Source organism: Falco peregrinus, chromosome 5 (assembly GCF_023634155.1).
Source record: "Falco peregrinus isolate bFalPer1 chromosome 5, bFalPer1.pri, whole genome shotgun sequence".
Lineage (NCBI taxonomy): Eukaryota > Metazoa > Chordata > Aves > Falconiformes > Falconidae > Falco > Falco peregrinus.
This window is the reverse complement of record NC_073725.1, coordinates 6,814,877-6,835,127: the sequence shown is the minus strand read 5'-3', so window position 1 is coordinate 6,835,127 and position 20,251 is coordinate 6,814,877. Positions and strand designations below refer to the sequence as shown.

Sequence of the window (20,251 nt, the reverse complement as noted above, 5' to 3'; positions counted from 1 at the left end):
ATGATTCTCTAATGCATGCAATTAGGAATTCAGCAAACACTAGTTTTGTTTGTTTACTATTCCTTTCCAGGATGGCTGCAGCTCCCCCGAGTTACTGCTTTGTAGCCTTTCCCCCATGTTCTAAAGATGGGTTGGTGGTATTTGGAAAGAACTCTGCACGGCCTAGGGATGAAGTACAGGAGGTGGTCTACTTTGCTGCTGCAGCTCATGATCCGGGAAGCAAAGTTGAGGTAAGGGTGAATTGTTACGTTCAAACTGTGAGAGAGAACTATTATTGGAAGAAATGAATGCTATTTTGTTTTCTTGTTGGATTGTGGAGTCCTTGTTCTCTTCACTCATAGCTCTCTTGAGTAGAGACAGGATTTTTTAAAGCCCTGGAAGGGAAACTCAGAATGTAACTTTCTGATTTAATTGAGGAAAAATGCATGATCTGTCCTTTCTCCAGCAGGCTGAAGTGTTCACAACTCAGGTGCCTGCACAGAGTAGCCAATTTCTTGCTTTTTCCTTCTAAGGGAGAAGTTTCCTGGCTAACCTGAACTAGAAGGAAATTTTCAAAGTTTGTCACTTGCCATATGAATTGTTCTCATTCATCGTTGTTGTTTGACAGTTGTAATGGGGCCCGACTGTGCTAGGCATGTTGCGAAACAGGGAGCCAGAAATCTCTGCCTCAGAACTTGTGGTCTAACAAGGGAATGTGAGAGAAGGAAGACAAGAGGGTAACCTTTGTAAGCCAAACGTAATTATTGTACATACAGTTGGCTTTGATGACATGTTCTGCAGCTGAGGCACCTGCATCGTGGTCAGTTCTCAGTGCTGTGGCTTCTCTCTAATCCAAACTGAATGTGGAGTCCTGAAGCTGGACACCAATGCCATGCATGTAGGTTGAAAGGGACCCTGTTGAAAGTTACTTTAATTATAGTATGTTACTGCAGCATCACTTTAATGACAGGAGAAATTAAGGATAAGCAGATGTAGAAGGGTGAAGCAAAGGGGCAGATGCAACAAGAAGACAAGAGGAGGGGAAAGTGTGCAGTGAAAGTGGAATAAAGAGACAGGCAGCAGAAAGAAAGACAAGGATTGATGTGGGTAGATAGCCATTTTAGCAGAGGACACAGAGCCTGATCTCTACTGTCAGGGGCTTTTAAAGTCCATAGGTTCTTGCCCTGGCTGGCAACTGGGAAAGCAGGAGCTGTGGTGTTCCCTGCATTCAGCTTCCTCCTGCCCCTGTGCAGAGAGCTGAGGACACTAGGTGTTCTGCACCAGGCTGGTGTGTCTCATCCCTACAGGTCCTATATGGATAAATTGTTACTGCCCCAGAAGAGATCCTCAGGCCAGTGCTAGTTTTAATTCTGTCTTTCAAGTGAGGCAACTTCCAGATTTCAGAGAATTTGGTGCTGTTCTTTCTAATGGTTAATGTTATCTTTATTCCTGTGGCTATCAACATCTCATACAACTTGTACGTTATTAAACAATTTAATCTTGGATATAAAGAAATCCCCTCCACCTGTCCAAAAGCACTAACTGCTGTTAATTGCAGTGCTGTGTTGGTAGCACCTTGTAGACCTGTGCTAGTTAGTATACAGAGCACAAGTGTGACAATAAGACAAGAAGAAAACTTAAGAGCAGTTTTTGGAAAGCTGCTCTGCATAGAACTGGAAATAATAAAAAAAAAAGTTCTGTTTCTGTGGAAGAACTTCCAAAAAGCTGCTCTGGAATGTTTGTATCATCGTGAGGACTAACTTCTCATGTTAGAGTTCTTGGTTCTTTTGGTCTCTTTGCCCTGTGTCTTACTTTCGGAGATTGTCATAATTTGCTGAAGGGTATAATTAAGCCGTATATAATCTGTTATGATCCCTCACCCACCGCATGATCAACCTGTTTAATGCTTTTTGTAGATTTAAGTCATAAACTGGAGTCTTTTGCCAGTCCGGTTGGAAGCAGGGAGGACTTTGCCTGGCACGCTGCAGTTTGTAGTTTTATTCTGCTAACCAGTATCTGCAAGCCTTCCCCTTAAATGCTGGTTATTTTTTTTATTTTAACAAAAGTAAAGTTTTTTGCAACGTGGTGAAGTTGTGCTTTTAGACAGGGGGCAAGAATGAGCTAACATGGCTAAAACTTTTCTTTTTTTTTTTTTAAGTATGGGCTTAAGCCCTGATTAGATGGATACTTTGGCCTCTGCTAGTCTATGCCACTGCTTAATTATTCATTAGCTGGTCTGAGGTTTTGAGGTAGTGGTGTACAGAAACATGCAGACTCCAGGTGTTCACTGAAATTTTTCCCGTTTCCTACCAGAATAAAAGCATCTTCAGCGGCTCTGGGAGTAGTGCAATTAATCGCTTATCACTGCGTCTTCATCACATGCAGCACTAAGTATTATTAATGTCTCTTTTTTTTTTTTTGACTTAAGGGTATTTTGAGTAGAGTAAGCTGGTTAAAGCGAGGTACTGATTTTGTTTTCTTGGGTCTAAAGGCTGTCTGGTAGCTTTGCACAGTCCGTTAACTGCTGTCCTTTGAACAGACCTAAGCACAGATTTGTTAGGGTTTTTTTATGGTTCAAGATTTTTTTTCCACCTTCAGAGAAAGAGAGTGTTCAATCAAACAAGTTTAGTAAATACCAATGTTGTAGGGTAATTCTCCTTAGAAATAACCCTTTTTTAAAAATTGTATTTTAAAACTGGCTACTTCAGAGGTCTTTAAAAAAGTATCACAATCCTCTTTGCTGTAGGAATTGTGAAAAATTGACCCAACCAATAAAATCTCTATAAAGTCCCAAGTTTTAAGCTGCTAGATTTGCTTCTAGATTTTGCTATTTCATGAACTTAAAGGCACTAGTGAGTAAGATTGCAATTTCAAACATGTTAACTCTGGCAGCAGAACAGGTGGTCTTCAGTTTTTGCTAATTAGCTGAAATGTAGGTATTTCTCCTGTTGTAGGGACGTGTCTGACTGCTGTTGTCTTAAGACATATGAATACTTACCTATAGGCAGAGCTTGTGCAAAGCCTGAATTCCTTGTGTGCTGTTAGTGGTACCTCTAAAAGTTAAGAAAAGCTTTAAGGAAGGGCTTGAATTCAGTTTTGTCACGTTGAAGTAGCAGGCATGCAATGCTATATCCACATTTTAATCAAACGTACTAAGTTGTCAGAGCTAATTAGCTAATAGGGGGAGTAGAGAGGAATGTCAAAACTTCTAGATGCCTTTGGCATATTCAGAATTACTACTTTATTCTTTAAAACCCGTTAACACTGCCAGCAGTTCAGTTGTCATTGGGTGGGTTTTTTGCTACAGCTTTCCTTCCCTTGCATTTTATAAAACTAACTAAACAGGCCTGAGAAAATTAACCATATGATTTGACCAATTTCATGCTGTTTTTCTAAGTCAGTAGTACCTTGTGTCTCTGACTAAATTTTCTCTCTCGTCTGCCCTAGCATTACCCCCATTCCCCCCCAAATGAACAGCTTTTTTCTCCATTCCACGTTGTACATTTGCACTGGTCTCTCTACCTCCACTGGGCAATGATGATGGACTTACTTTTCATTGTATTCTATTCTTTGCAAGTAACGTAATCCAGTGTGTATCAAATCTTGATTACTTCTTCATGACTGTTACTCACATTCTGAACTTCTGTTAAGAGGTGGGTTTCGACATGCTAACAACATGGGTTGTTTCGTAAGACTCCCTCAGGAATTCAGTGTCTTACATTCTGTGCTGCTCATGTTTGCAAATGTGATGATGCACAATGTAACCAAAAATGGCACAGCATTTCAGCTAGATCATTGTGATAAAGCAATCAGGCAGGCTCTGCGACACAGCTATCAGCTAGTTTGTGGCAGGGCGTTAAACAAAGGAATTCAGTGAATGCTGCAAGTCATTTTAAGCTTGATCTTTGTGGCTCAATCTACCAGACAAGTAACCCTAGTGCTAACTCATCAACATAATTCCTTTCGTCCATGTCAGCAGGTTTCCAAGACCCTGAACAATTGGGCTTTTCATAAAGGTCTGTTTTTTGTGTGTGACAACTTTCTCAAAAGTTTGGTCTTGTCTTGCATTGTAATTTTGCAGTGGCAGATGCTGATCGGCGGTCTCCCTTGTTGTAGCAGTCAGTCTAGTAAACTTGTGTGTGCAGGTGAAATATTGCTCCCTTAAGCATGAATAGGGTCTTTTTTTTAATTCCTCTACTAAAAGTGAGTGTGTTCTTATTTCCTGAGAATTGGATTTTAAGAATTTTTCATGTGTTAGTGAGAATTCATATTGTATGTATGTTAACGTATGAGTCCCTCTGTCTTATGGTAGATTTTACGGACTAGATTTCTCCTGTTCTCTAGTAACCTGCTGCTGGCTGTGGTTTTCTTTCTCCTGAAGAAGTCTTGGGCGGATGACTTTTTCTTAGCTGATTTTCCACGTGGATTTGTTTTTTCTTTTAGATCAGTTTCCCTTTCTTCTGTTTGGCTTTTTTTTGACAGTAGTCGTGGTTGCGTGCTTCAGTATAGAGCTGTAAAAGCTCTTTTATCTTAATAGCATGCAACTTCTTATGGAGGAGTGGAAGCGGAAAAATAGAAAGGATGGTCTACAGCAAAGTATCAAATTGTGGAATATGCAAAATTTTTCTAATATGTTGGTATTAAACACTCTTCTAGGCTTAAAGCCAACCCTCTGAGGTAGGAGGAATATTGTTTTCTCTAAATATCATAGCACAGCAATGCCTTAATTTCCGGCCCCCCCCACTTTTTTTTTAAGTTTAGGTTGTTTGTTTTTAAAGACTACATCCCCTTGCTCTGAGATTTCAGAGGAGCAGTAAGATTATTTTTTTTTTGGCTGTGCATTGGTCTGAGTACTGCAGACACGAAGACTCAAAGCTAACTGAGGAGTCTGTGTCTGGTGTTGCAAGATAGGTAGAAAGCTTGGAAAGAAGACTTTGACTGTATTAAAGTTGGCTTTGTATTACCTGGAACCATCGTAATTCTTGTGTTTGTAAAGTAATCACCAGGCATCGTGCCCATGACGCAGCTTAGTTCTGGTATACTTGGATTCTCTCTTACACCAGCTGTTTAGGTTATCTGCATTATATCTGGTGATAAGATGTTCAGAATCTGGTAACACAAGCCAAGCAGCAGCTGAATCTACTAAGAATATGCTCGCTGGGAACCCTCCAGATTAGGCTGACAGTGCCACACTTACATGTTACTGCAGCTGTGTGCTTGAACCTGGCACCCCCGCTATGGTACTTCCATGGGTAAGTGCTGGCTGGCAGGAAACTTTGATGAAATGCAGTGACGTTTCTGTCCATGATGGAACTTTTAGTTTATTCTATATAGAAAAAAAGGTTGTAGTCTGAAGGCTTGCAATTCACAGGTAGTTTAGGAAGCCGCTCTTTCTTGCCTCGTAGCCGAGACCCAGTAACTGGCTGTGTGAGCAGCCTGTCTCGTGACACATGCAGTCAGATGGCTTACCTCAAGCCATCATATCTAAGCTAACCTTTAGACTTCACATGGAGATAGAAGAGCGCCACGGTGCAGGCAGACAGCAACTAATGAAAGAAAGAAAGTGGTTGCTGCCTTTAGTGGAGTGTATTGCTTGGCTAATGTAAGCTTTTTCTCTGTTCTGCTCCACTGCAGGCCACTGGCCTTTGAACTAATGTGTCTGACTTTGCTTTGTAGCACAGTGCACCAGCCTGCAGCAGTTCAGAGGTAGGAACCATAATCTCGTGGATGTTTTTGCCTCTCAGAGCCTCGGTTTTTACTATAGGAGTGCTGCTCCTTCACTGCATTCTGCTACCAGAGCAAAACTGCTTAGCTTGAACTACTTATTATTAATCTCTTTTAAAATTATGTTTTTTAATTGGAACAGAGAGATAGAAGAGGAAGAGCACTGGAATTATGTGGAGCAAAAAACCGCCAGCTATCCCCTCTTGACCCAAACTGTTGTGGCTAAATAGGTGTGTGGTCAGGCATTTCAAAGTGGCCAAACAAAGAAATCGGTCCTAGGATATCTGAGAGTTCCAAGGATATCTCTCCGATGGGCTTTTGGTGGCTTCTTTGAAATCTGTTTCTTGCAATTTTAAAAAAATTAATAAGCTTCATCCCTATTTCAGTTTTACTTTTGCTCATCACCCAGGAGACTGCTAGATTTGTGACTTCAAAAACAAGAATGGAATTCTTGACTGCTAAATCAACTCTGACATATAATCTCCAGGGAGTGTTAACCAGCCTTGGGTGCCTTGCTGCACTTTGTGGTATTTTGTTTATTGCAACTTTTTTGTATTTCATCTTGTTAGGCACATTTTCCATTCTGTGGCTTGCATGCCTGAGGCTCCTTGGTGGCTTGATAGGGTAGGTTAGGATAGGTCCGAGGGTTTGTAGTTCAGCTTTTGGGCAGGGGAGCGGTTTGGCTTTATCTAGCTTTTCTAATTCTTTTCTAGAATAAAATCTATTATCCTTAGTGCTCAAGATAAATGATATGCTAGAGATCAGAGGCATACAGATTCAAATTGATTAGAATGAATAGAAGCAGCTAGGAACAGTATGCAGATACAGAAGCTTATGTAAAGTGTACTAGAGTCCTCAAAAAAGGGAAAAAATGTTCATATTAAGAAGTAAGAGACTACTGTGGCAGGATTTGGTTTTGTTCTGTATTTGTAAATGCTGCTGCTGTTTATATCTGGGTACAACATGAGGATACAAGTGCGAGGATAGTGTGTGTTTTTGAAAGATACCTGAGGATTTGTCCTGCCACTGGGAGAGACTTTTTGACCATTCTGGTTTGATGATGTGGTCACTAGAACTAGGGCTGACTACTTGATGTGCCAAGGCTAGATTTATCCTGGTGTATGGCTCTCCCCTCCACTGCAGCACAACAGTTTTGTTGCCTAGTAGGTGATGTCATGGCCATGCTTAATGGGTGTTGCAAAATCTTCCAGGTGCCTTCCGCTGTATACTTAGCACTGCTCAGCACCTAAGCAAGCAGTGGTAACAGCATCAGCTAGCCACATCTTCTGTATCGTGTGCTACTGCTTGCATATTTCTCTTTTCAGAGTATGTTTATTCCCATTCCTTTGAGCTCTGTTGCATTTATTCCTGTAAATAAGCAGCAAAAGATTTACCTGTAAAACACATTCTGTCAAGTACAGGAGGTGGTCTGAAGGGCTTTCTTGAATAACCATGTTCTGGCTTTCCAGTCCTCCACTTCACCATGATGAAAGGGCCCAGACGGCTCATGTCACCTGTGGAATCACCTCTCTAGGCAGTTCCAATCAGGCTGTCAGTTCTGATGTCTTGATGGCCGTGGAGGCGGCAGGCTGTGAGACTGCCTCATCACATTTTTGCCATCCCTCTTTTGGAAGGGGTTAAAAGCAACCATGGTGCAACTTCTTGAGTTACAGATATTTTGCCTGTTTCCAGATACGCGCAATGGTAAGGCAGTGCTTGAAGTAGTTAAGCAAAGAGTAAATGCCACATTAGAGCCTGGATCTGATAAGACGGTGGTGTGGGGGAATCTCTTCTGTAATCTAGAATCTTGTGGCCCTAATTCAAAGATCATTTATTCCTAAAGCATTCCCTGACTGTTGCCTTTGTTATCCAGGGCTGAAGCCTATGTGATTTCATTGATATTTCATAATGACCTGACTCACAGTGCTAGGATTCGCGCTTCTGCAGCCTGAGTACAGTAGAAGCTGCACAATAGTTTCTTTTCATTAATGAAAGAAGAAATCTCTTGTGCTTATGACTGTCCTGTCTGGGTTTGGAATACTTCCAACGTATCTGCATGCCCTAGCTAGGGTGGGAGGTACGTTTGTGCCTTCTGCTATGCTTAGAACTGTCTTTTATAAGATTCTTTTCTTGATACCGTAAGTGAAACAAAAGAAACGTCATTACTTTCAGCGGGCTCAATTCTTTTTAAAGCTGTTGGCTGCATCTCTTGTATGTGAAGTCTCTGTGTTTCCCAATGGGAATGTACTGTCACAGAGCATGATGCCAGTTATGCTGCTTTCAGGGCTGGAGTTCTAGCAAATCAATGGAGCCTGACACCACTCACAGCCTTTGCCACCAAATGTATCAGTATTATTCTGGTTTTAGCATTCATATTCAAAGAAAGATGCTAGTGTTAGGAAACGCTGAGGCTGGATGCTTCAGGAATTTTAAAGACAGGGTTGGTGGCAAGCAGAATCACAGCTATGTCTGGTTTATTTGTCACTGCCTAGTTTGGCACAGCTCTTCGTGGAACAGGCTGCTGTGCTGTTGTGTTGGAGGGATTTGCCAGATCAGTGGGGTGCAGGAGAGGGGACAGGAAGGTTGTGGTTTGTGCTTGCTTTTGAAATCTTGTCATCCTCTGAATTCCCATTTCTAGAGATCAGGTTGGCCAGTGAGGTTTTTGGTGGATACTGTTGTCTTTCCCCCACTTTCTTTCCATGTCTGAGCTGTTATAAGCATATATTCTGATTTCTGTGGAATAGGTAGCAACGGTTTGCTACACTGCAAATCCAGTGACTGGCTTTAGTTGACCTACCTTTACAATTGATGCCTTGGGTGTACAGGTGGACAGCCCAGTTCCTCTGTTTCCTGCATGAAGGTACTCTTTCATCTGGAAGACTTTTCTGGTCTTATTTAAGGGGAGGGTGGGCGGTATGGATTTATGAAAAGTGAGAGGTTTACATTTAAAGTTAATTTTTTGTCACATCTGGACCCTAGTTTTTGAGATGCTTGTATCTATTATTGACAAATACTAACCAAATGCCTGCCTTAATATGTTACTCCTATTGAATGCCTGCTTTTCTCCTTACTAGAGTAAATAATTCTAATGGGAAGGTAAAATCTCATCAAGGCTTTTTCATCGTTGTCAATAACCATGGCAAAGGATTGTTGAACAAGAGTCAAGGCAATGGTAGTTTTACAAGGCCTGTCAGCTACCATCAGATTGGAATAGTTTTCTGTTATTTAGATCTTCTAAGGCAATTTATATCAATAAAGCTTGAGCATTGTCTATGTACATGAGTTGTATGGAAGCTGAAAATAACAGCATAAAAATATGGTCCATGTTAACTCTTCATTGGGTTGGGGAATATAAAGAAGCAATACAGAAGGTGACAGCTGTATTCTGAGGTGTGCGGAGATGCCTCTTGATCACATAGTGACAAAGTAAAAGCACTTTTTTTCAGCATGCTCTGGATCCTTCAAGCAGGAGCAAACAATTACCTCTTTCCCCTTTCTTGACTGCTAACATTGACGATAAAATCTTTATAATGAATAGCAGCTTTGGAAATGCTTGGGTTTGGAATGAGGCACCAAGTAATAAGTGTTTGGTGGCAAGGATAGCCAGAATATGTTTTGCAGAGAAAAGGCATTCAGCATTTTTTCAGTCTGTCACTTTCCAGAGTGTTTTCATCATTTTTCCTTCTAGAAAGTCAAAGTGTCAGTGTAAGCAAGCTCATGTAATAGGGCTATTCAGCCAGACAAAGCTATGCAAGTGAGGGTTTGTAGAGCACTGCAGTCTCCTCCACACTGCACCTAGGATTTTGCTTTCTGCTGGGGAGTTGGGAATGTTCATGCCCTGGGCTGCTCTGCAGAATGGCTCTAGCTAGCTGGCTACTAACAAGATGTAGGGAGCCAAGGCATGTGCTGTGTCAGGGCTGGTGTGTGCCTGGCTGCAGACCTGTCCCCTGATAACTGCTCTGGCTGTATCTTCGCATGTAATATGGGAAGGTGCTTGGCCCAACCTCTTTTTCTGCTGCTGCAGCTCCTCCTTTGCACATCCAGGAAATACAGTTACTCTCTGTTCCCTCACACACATGCAATAAGTGCTTATCCAAACAGCACTGACATAAGGCTCTGAAAAAAATCTGCACAGAATGTCAAAAATGATATTTGCTTGCTTACAGCCCCAGTGGAGAAAGGGGAGTCTTGATAAGAAATGTCTGCTCTGGTGTGGCTTGGTTAGAAAATGAAGCAAAGAGTAAACTGTATGAAACAGTTTCGTTAGTTGGATCTTAGCTCCTGGCCAGTGCCAGGTTGTTGTACCTCCACAGATGAGGAATCTGCCTCTACAAAATCATAGTGTATTACTATATAAACAACATGCTCAAACAGCTTGGTCAAATATTAGGGATTTTCTCCAACAAATACAGCAGGTAAGTCCCTGTTGGGGTCTTATTGCCTAAGCCAAAAATCAAAATTAAGCATGCAGCAGAAAGGAAAAGAGAACCATGTCCCTACTTTTATTTTTAACTCCTTGGAGTGAAAGAGTTCCCCGTCTGTGCCTTTTTTTTAAAAAAAAATCATGTGTCCTCCGTGATAAATCATCCTCTTATTTTGCCTGTAATTTGCCTGGTTTTTTAGAAAGATGAGAGTTTGACCTGTTCACACACAATTCCTAAAGAGGGTGGCGAGCTCATTTCTTGTGTCCTTCTTGCATGGTGAGAGTGAAGGACTCCAAAAAAAAATGCCATTTCTCATCAAAGATAGCCTGTTAGACATTTAAATTGCATGATAGACTATTACTGTAAAAATCTTGCTTGAGACTGGAGGCTGCTGCTGCTGCTTTTATGTAATCCTTAGAGGGGGAAAGACAGGTTAGAAAAAAAATAGCTTCTCACTGCTAGTAATTGCAGACTGATTCCTTTGGCTTTAGGTTTTAATGTAGACACAGCATTTATTTTCTTGGCAAACAACTTTCAGTCCACAAGTCTATTCTGCTCATCCTACTCACTGATGTTTCTGACCAAATATTCTTCCAGAAAAATGTTGCAGATTACTCTCTGCAAGAAAGGCGTTATGACAGGAATGGTGGACATTAGGAGCCGTCTCATATATACCACAGACAGCTTCAGTTTCCTCGAAAGAAAATTCTGTGGAGGTTGGTCCTTGAAGAGCTTAGTGTGACCTCAGTAGTGAAATGTAAAGCCAATTTCTTTGGCTTGTACATTAGGTCGTTGGCTTGATATAGATCAAGCTCTCTTCCATGTTGTCTGAGAAAACAATGCTTGTTTTTAAGTCCTAGGGCAAGGGAAAAGTAAATATATTTGAAAGATAACATATAATTTCTTTCTTCCTTGCAGTTTCAATGACCTTTGCAGCCTTCCTTTATATTTTTGACTTGTCAGAGTACATCCACAGACCTCTGATTACAGTAGACCATTTAAAATAGCTGAAACATCAGTTTTAAGCAAAACCAATGCCTGTGTTCTGTTTCCTGTGACTGTTTATAAAAGTATTCCACTGAATCTTTTCAAGTCGTGCCTTTTTGGTTTTTAATTTCTACTGGCAGTCCAAGTCCTGGTGGCAGGTGTAGGGGAGGCAGCAGGGGAGAAGGGGGAGCCTTCTGATGTACTTCGTCCAGTTAACATAGTTACAGTATGTACTTTAAGTACAGGGGGTTGTGATTAGATGAGATAGAGTGGTTTGATGTTGTTACTATGTACAAACACCTGTATTTCTTTACTGCAACAGTAAGTCTGTCTGCTGCTGCTTTCCACTTGATTCTAGCATTTGGGTTCTGCGTGACTCTTCAAAGCCTGCAGCTATCAAGAGATGTATTTTCCCAGACTTGGAATGTAAGGATGTAAAGGTTCAAACGTGACATTTAAATGTTTAAGAAAATTCCCTGCTCGTACACAAGACATGGACTTTTTAAAATAACGTGTCTGTCTGTATCTTGAAGTTTTGTGTTACTTCAGTCACAACATTAAAGTGCTTGGAATTGTTTTGCTTTTTCTCTTCCTGCTTTTTCTGCAGTGCACATATATTGAGATTGAGCAGGTGCCGAAGACTCATGCTGTTGTGCTGAGCAGGCCCTCCTGGCTTTGGGGGGCAGAAATGGGAGCTAACGAGCATGGAGTCTGTGTAGCTAATGAAGCCGTCGTGACCAGAGAACCCGCTTCTGAATCTGAAGCCTTGCTTGGAATGGATCTTGTCAGGTGGGTGGCTTGCCGAGCTTGACCAGCCTTTCAAACACGAAAGGTTGAGATGGTGATGATACTGGGTAACAGCTTTGTAGTGTTGTCATTAGGAGATGTTGAAACAACACGAGCAGGAGACTTGTCTAGGCAGAGCTCTAGACACAGCTGAGTTAACACATAAAAACACTTGGAATCTAGATTTGGCTCCAAGTATGTACCAGTCTAATGTGGCTTCACTAAATCTGCCTTGTCTACCTACCCTATGGTCTAGCAGTGGCTGTTCTGACAGGGTAAGAGAAATTACTAGACTGTTACTAAGGAACTGCTAACTAATTTGTAACATCAGATTGCTGGTGTACCCTTCATTCTCCCCCACTTTACGACAGCCTACTTTGACCTAGAAAGCTTATCCTGGGCTTGTAGCCAACTGTAGGCATAAACAAAGTATTATGCCTCACTTCAGCCCATGCATTCCAATGCAAACCATTGCTCTTATTTAAATGCTGGCAAGCAAACTCTGGTAAGTCTGTTCATTGAAGGCTGTCTGCGTAAAAGGCTTGTGCTGCACTGTAAGTCTGAACCTGCATGCTGATTTTATAGTGGAGAGAATTTAAAGGAGGTTTGGGTGGGGGAAGAAAGCTGAAAATGAAAGAATAAAAGGTAATGGTGCAAAGTTACTGCAAAGAGAAAGGGAGCAAATGCACTTAATTTAATTGAAGATGGAACAGAACATCAACTGTTTAAATGAATCAGTGTTAGACCCGGTGGCCCTGCTGGAATTTGCCCTAGGATACTTCATGAGCAGGCTGAACCAATTTCAGGCAAATTCTCATTCTTTCTTGAGAAGCAGTGAAAGATGAGAGATGTTCTGGATGACTGGAAAAGGTTAAATGTTGTGGCTATAAATAGAGTTAAAAAGAGTTGTGTTTATAGACAGATTAACCTCAGTTCCTGAAGGGGAAGAAACCCACTTAAATATCAAGGAATTGATAAATGTGCAATAATAACAGTCAAGAAAACTCCTGTCAAACCATTCTACTTTACTCTTGTCAAGAGTTAACAAATTTTATGGATAGAGATTAGGAAATAGATACCTTGACTTTTAAGAGGGCATTAAGATCTTAGAAGGCATTCTCATAAGCAAGCTGGGAAGCATGAGTTAGAATAAATTGTTGTTAGGTGCATAGCTGCCTGAAACTGTAATTGTAAACGTTCTGTAATGATGTCTCTGCAGAAATACAGTATCTGGTTCTGGCTACCATAGATCAAGAGGAATATGAGCCAGCTGGAGAAAATGCAGTGGAAATGGGAAATATGATCAGAGATCTATAGAACCTCACCAATGAGAAATTCATGAGGGAACTGGGGTTGTGTTTCTCTCTGGTATTTTCTCTAAACTCTGTATTACTAAAAGAATCCGTGGAGAAGTTGTACCTAGGAGGACTAGTGAGTTGCATCAAGGGAGACCAAATGGACTTGAGGGCTCTTTTGGGAAAACGTGTAGGACAAGCTTTTGTCAAGAAAGAGGATATGTTAGGTGACTTGCCAAGCTCTACCTCTATTTTTTCCCTCCTACTGCCATCCATTTGAAAGTTGAATAAACCATTGGTTTAGATGCAAAGTTCAGCTTGTTTTGGTCACAGTTATTGCAGTCTCAAAATACTGTTTTAACATTCAAATATATATGTCATCCAGCAGCTCTGGATTTACCCACACTAGCAAATCAGGAGATACCAAATAAGGAGAAACTGGTCATGAACTACGAGTGATCATCACCTGTAGATATTATCCTCCCCCTCTTCCTTCTTACCTGCGGAAGAAATTGTTGGTAACTTGAACGCAGAAAGCTCTTCAGGCAAGGAGAACTAGAGATGTGTTGCAGACTACCTTCTGCCTCTTGTTCCAGCCACAGTGATTCTTTCTCTTACTGTGAAACTTGGCCAGTTACAGTAAACTTAACCTGTTCTGGATCACCTCATAGAACAGGGAGCCACCAAGTACAAAATCAATCATATAGGCTGCAATGAAGCAGCTGGCACAAGCTGTGCCTCTTTTTACCCATCTGCATGGATTTATTGGAATAAAAATAAACTGAAGTGTTTTAAGCCTAATTAAGGAATGCACACCTGTACCGGCCTCGTTTTTCTCACACCTATGTATATGCTGGACATCTGCATGCGTCAGATCTTAGCTGAAGGATGAAGACCGACACTCTGTGTGCACATATGACTGGCAGCTTGGAAAAGAAACTGAAAGCTTTATACTCTGAAACATGTTCTTAGGAGCAGGCATAAGAGTTGTCAACCCAGGAATGGCATCCAGGTAGTAGAATCAAATTTTGCTTGAATGCTCAGGCTCCCCTAAGAGTTTGCTTCTACATTCTTTTAAAGTGATTCTTCTTCCGCAGAGGAGACTTCCTCTCTTTGAACTCATCTGGTATTGTCACTTTTCAGTTAGAATTTAAAGTCCAGCCAACATGGGCAAAGGCTGTAGGTGTGAGAGCATGTGGTGTTAAACAGGCCAGAGGCATCTTTCAGCAGAATAGTGTAATTCTGAAGGCAGCATGTTTTCTTGTTGAAATGGAAAATTGAAAATTCATCCTGCAACCTCATAGGCAAAGCATTTTTTCAATAAAGATCACAAATGGGCATCAGTGAAGATGTATTTCAGAAAGTTTATAGCTTGTTTAGTAACTGGCTGTTGGCATAATGACTGGAAAACAGTGTGTTACCTAGTATACTGTTGTATCTGAGGATTAAGACAGACATCTACGGATTTGTATTATCAGAGTTTTCTTCAGATATTCTTCCTAGTGTGGTTTTGGGGGTTCTGGAGGTTTCTTTTTTGAGGCACGGTTGCCTCTATGAAGCACCTGTTTGCTTAGAGAATACACTTATATGAAGACATGGTGTACTGTTTTGCTTATGCTGATACAATTGGAACAGGACAGCATTATCATACAAAAGGTATGTATGAAGAAATCTGTAAAATACACCTTTATTTTTGCATTGTTGTCTTAGTTTTTAATCCCTATGTGTTTATATTATTTCTTCATTCTTTTTATTGCTGGTGCAATCACATTCTCAGAGCCAAATAGAGATGCCAATCTTGGTAGGGAGTCAAGAATGCTCTTTAAAATGGTATTAATTTGTTTACTAATTTCTTTCCCTAAGGAAACATCAAAACTGAATGAAGTAGAATGTCATCATCATGTATGCCAGTTACTTCATTTGGAAAGTCTGCATCTGTAATTGATAGGTGAAGTTGAAAAGATAATGTTTTGACACTGTGATAGCTTATTGGAGGTAGTGAGGCAGTGGATTGTACTAAGTCACTGAAATTTTCTTAATGAATAATTCATGATCTCATCTGGGGATGTAAATACTTAAATTTTTTCTTCTAGCTCACCTTGAAGGGTACTCTGAAATGTGTTAGTAGGAGAGAGATGCTGCAGTTACCCAGGACACTGATGCAGAGCTAACTGGCAAGTGCTAAGGTTCTGTGGAGATGAGCTGAGTGTTTGTTGTGTAGGATGGGCTGCTTTGTTTTCTTTGGGTTTTGCTGTCCCTTGTTGACTGATAGATAGGAGCACCCAAACAAAACCAGAGCCTTTTTGTTACATGGAAGGAAGTGTAACTTTGGAGCCATTTGCAAAAAAAAATAATCCAAAAGATATTTATTCAGCCTGAATCTCTGCTGTAGTTTTGACAGAGAAAGCCAGACTATAACCATCTCGAAAGGAAAATTTCAGGGAGACGTTATTAAAAGTTTTAGTGTGATGTTATGTTTATTGCTAAGTTTTGATCTAATAATAACCTAATGCTTTTGGTCATAAACTGGAGAGAAGGGAGCAGATTATCACAGAATCTAGTGACTATATGGTCACCAATGTAGTTGTCAGCCCATTCAATGGAGTTGCTCTTAGGGAATGAATTAAGACGTGCTTTTTGGACAGAGTTTTAAATGATATCTATGGTATATGCTAAGACTGGCATCTCTGTATTGCTCTGAAAAAGCAATGGCACCAGTGGTGAAAAGAATGAATAACATAAATGCATAGGGACTACGAACGGAGAGAACAATACAAGACAAGTTTCAGCTAATACAAGAAACAAGATGAGAGAGAAGGACTTTATAAATGCAAAGAAGGAAGATGATGGGAGAGAAATAGTCACTGTAAGTTAGGACCTAAAATTCTAGTTGGCTTTCCTTTGTCACTAAGTGGTAGATAAATGCTGCTGAGGGAGGTGAAAACACTGCTTTTAATAATTCAGCCTAAACCAAGGCTAAGAGTGGCCAGCCATTGAACAAAGGAGGTGTAGTGCAGAAATCAGGTTGAAAAGTATTTAAATCAATAAATTTGTATTCCAAGTTATCAGGACCTGATTTGTGTACTGTAGTTTTTCAGGAAGAAACAAAGTAGTGTTTTCTTGTCATGTGATTTGCAGGGAAATGGAAAAGGTTAGCATAGTACTTAAAATTAAAAAGAATAATTTCTTAGACCTGTTCACCAGCCAGAATTACTTTTTCCATAGAGCTATTAGAGAAAGATAAACACAGAGGAAAATATTGAGGTGACATCACAAAGAGACATTTTGGACTGATCCAGGTAACTCTCCCAAAGGATGGAGGCATGGATATACTGTTGTTTGAAATACTGCATTTCCTCATTACCAGTAACTGCATTTTGGAACCAGTGGAAGTGTTTGCAGGTCTGATTTGGACTCTTCTGGTTACTGCTTTTGTTATTTTGGTTAGGGACGTAAACTGTCTCAAGGGATTATTTCATCCCACCTACTCAAGGCAGGATACAGTCGTTACCCTACAGCTTTGTAAAACCCATTCTTGTGCTTCAGTTTACTTTTCCCAAAAATACCCTTGCTTTGCTCAAACTCCCTTTTAAAAAGCATGTTCTTTTAGACATATGGTTAGTCTTAGTTCAAACAAAAGCTGTATCTGGTGTTTAATCATTAAACTTTTTTTGGAGAAGCCTCTGCAGGAACACTGAAAAGTGGCTGTGCAGAAATGCGTCTGTTTACAGTGCGCAATATGCATCAAAGGGTAACATATGTCTAGCTTCCATGGCCAGTTAAATATCGGAGCACTGGGAAAGGGAAGTTGTAGAGATTGTAATACTGAGGACTCCTTCCCTTTTTTGATCTCTGGTAATATTAATTTGCAATTTCTCATTCTTCTGTACAGAACTTGCATACAGCTCTTTCTTTAAAAAAAACTTTTCAAATGGGCCTTCACATTTATTCTGTCTGTCTGAAGGGAGTGGGATAAATAGAGCATTGCATGTTTACAGGTTTGCAGTGCAGCTGAGGCCCTTGGTTGGTAATCAGCCTTTTTTTTTTTTTTTTTTAGAACTAAGACCCAGCTATATTAGGCTTGAGACTAAAGAACCAGTGTAGAAAATAAAGACTTGAAACAAGTTAAATAATTGAATACCTCATCCTGTAATTCCAGCAACTCCTTAAAGCAAGAATTCTTACACGGCATATCTGACACTGGTACACAGATCAGTGCTGATATTTAAAATTAATAACTTGCGGAGACCTCACTGTTACGTGCCTGTCTGAATATCTGTTTAACCATTTTCTTACAGACTTGGCCTAGAGAGAGGTGCAACAGCTAAGGAAGCATTGGACGTAATAGTTGCTCTGTTGGAAGAGCATGGACAAGGTGGAAATTATTATGAAGATGGAAATTCATGCCATACTTTCCAAAGTGCATTTTTGATTGTGGACAGAAATGAAGCCTGGATACTGGAGACTTCTGGAAAGTACTGGGCAGCAGAAAAAGTCACAGGTCAGTTTATCGCTCATAGCAAACCTCTGTTATTATAAATAGCTGTAAATAATTGTCTTGGAAGAATTGGTCTTAAAGTCACTAAGTTTAAATGAGCAATTTATGCAAGTGTTTGACTAAATCATTGATTTTTAACCTTCTTCTGTATTTGTACACCTCTTACTTTTTTAAATGCTGATTTGCATTGGCTAACGTACCTTACCATTTTCTGTGAAGCTGGAGACTTGTTACCTGTATACATAAGCTATGTAATAATCTTCTTGCTTAAATTTTTATCTTTAGGTGTTGTATTTTCCCAGCTTTACTTACCGTTTGGAATGCGTCAAGTGTCTTTTTGATCAAATTTATGCCCAAATTGTTACTTAAAACTCTAAAATACTAAGAGGGAAGGAGAAGCATTGATACTTTGAGAAAAGGGCTCTTTTTTTTTTTTTTTTGAATGGCCTATTGCTGCTTGCTTTACTCCGATATAGACCCGTTATATCCCCATTTCTTATTTGATAGTGCAAAACAATACTTTTCTGCTCTTAAAACTTGTAGATGGTTTCTTCTTCTATATGTGTGAAGCCAGAGCTGCCAAATTAACATCTAGATTTCACCGGCTTGGTGGCTGAACGTATTTAAAACTTGGCTGGCAAATACGTGTTGCCTTAATACAATATCATTGTCTAAGGCATATATTTAGTATATTCTCAGTTGATTTTAGGTTTGAAAAGATTCTTATTTTCATAAGGGTAGAGCTTTTTAAAACTTACATTTGAATGAATTAAAAATTCAGATAAAGAGCATTTTTATCATCCGTGCTTTGAGATATGACAGATCCATTCAATTCTCTTTTCATTTTCCCTTCGCTGAAAGGTAGGAGATAGCAGATACTGGGAGGAGGGAGGCTTAACTTTGTTGAAAATATCAAAGCAAAGAAATAACACCAGGCTGTGTAATGGTGTGTGATGGCCTGTTGTCGGCTCCTGCCATGGAATGTGAAGCAGCTTACCTTAGCAGGGATGGTGTTTTCCCAAGCAAACCTTGCATTTTAAGGATACCTACAAGATGGAGGAAGTCTTCTAGCACAGATACCAGACATAGAGGAGGGGACGCTGGTAATGCTGTCCTGATACACGAATTCTGAAAAGCAGCTGGCTGCTGAGGTTCCTGGGGTTATGTAGTGGCAGCCTGCCTTCTGCTGATCTACCTGGCTGGTATTGGAAGAATAGTGGGGGTTTTTTTGCGTAGCCTTTCTAGCTGCATCAGCAATAGACAGCCTTCATGTGCTTCTTCCCAGCAAATAAACTGTTGCCTTCATCTGCTGCTTGCGGCTTTTTGAAATGATACTGCAGATCTGTTCTGATTTTTACCAGTGCGTTTCTCTTCAGGAGATCCCTGTGAGCTGCAGATAAGTAGTTTCCATCTCCTGCAGCCTGCTGAGGCTGCCGGGAGTAAGGGCTGCTGGCTATCTAAGAACTCTGTATTTCATACTTTGTTCAGGGGGTTCTTTTTTGCAACCGTAAGTGTGCCTCTTAAGCTTTCGAATGAATGCACAAATGCTGCTAAAACAGGGAAAATGTGTCATTCTGCAGTGCGAAGGCATTTTTTTTTCCTGAGTGTCCTCAGAGGAGTTCTGTTTATAATATTGCTACTGCAGTTCTGTAAAGCTTCTAGTGAATATTTATCGAGCAGCTCTTTGACGTTAATTTAAGGACAAATGCTTTTACATCCTTCCTATGACTGTTCTTCAGTCTGAGTGGAAAAAATTTACTTGATAAATTTTCATTTTTTGAGGGGGATCAAACCCATGAAATACTATTTTAAGTGAGTTACTAAATGTAATATTTTGAGAGCTTCTAAGGAGTGGCTTGCCTAGCTTGACAAAACCACAAATATTTCTGTCACTCAAGTCAAGAAAATTCCCTGAATATGCTGTTGGAAAGTGTGAATCAGAACAAGCTGTCAGTGACACTAGTGTAAGTCAGAACTGAATGACAGTGACTTTTCTGAGACTGATGCACAGAACTTCCTACTATAAGTTGTTACTCATTATTTAAATTGCATGCATGAGGCATTACAAAAGCAATCAAGCTTTTGTGGAAGGCAGTATTAATAACTTTCACAAATACTGCTTTGGTTCCTATTTAAAAAAAAGATTGTGTCAAATTCCAGAATCTGGGTTTATTTTAGTTTACAGATTTACTTATCAGCTCTTTCTCTGGCTTCCAATGCATCGCTTTATTCTCTCAGAGGAGTATCTCTAGCAGTCACTGTTAGTCATGCTGTAGATATATGGATATAAGCACTGCGGTATTTTTGAGAAAAGCAAATTAAAGAACCCTTTCATATTCTTTGAAGGCTACTTACACTTTCTTTTTACTTCATGCCATTTTAAAATTCAAGATTAAAAACTAAGTTTAATTTAAGCCTATCTTGCTGCTTACAGTAACATTATTTCTCAACTGGGAAGCTTAAAGCAATTGATAAGCTTTTAAAACATTTTCCAAATTAAATTTTCAGTTTTGGGAGGGCAGAGAAAGTTCATTACACTAAATGCAGCTTTGCTGAAA

General features: G+C 40.1%; 1 protein-coding gene across 3 annotated transcripts in view; it reads left to right on the top strand.

Moving 5' to 3' along the window:
* SCRN1 (secernin 1) overlaps positions 1 to 20,251 on the top strand; it is a 38,262-nt gene that overhangs the window by 10,552 nt on the left and 7,459 nt on the right. For 2 of the 3 annotated variants that reach the window (XM_055803786.1, XM_027777205.2), the window contains exons 2-4: positions 71 to 230; positions 11,722 to 11,903; positions 17,494 to 17,696. In XM_055803786.1, coding sequence (XP_055659761.1) covers positions 72 to 230; positions 11,722 to 11,903; positions 17,494 to 17,696 — 544 coding nt within the window. In that variant the 5' untranslated portion in view covers position 71. Of the gene's footprint in view, positions 1 to 70; positions 231 to 11,721; positions 11,904 to 17,493; positions 17,697 to 20,251 lie in introns of those variants that run through there. The other variant, XM_055803787.1, reaches the window with a different exon arrangement.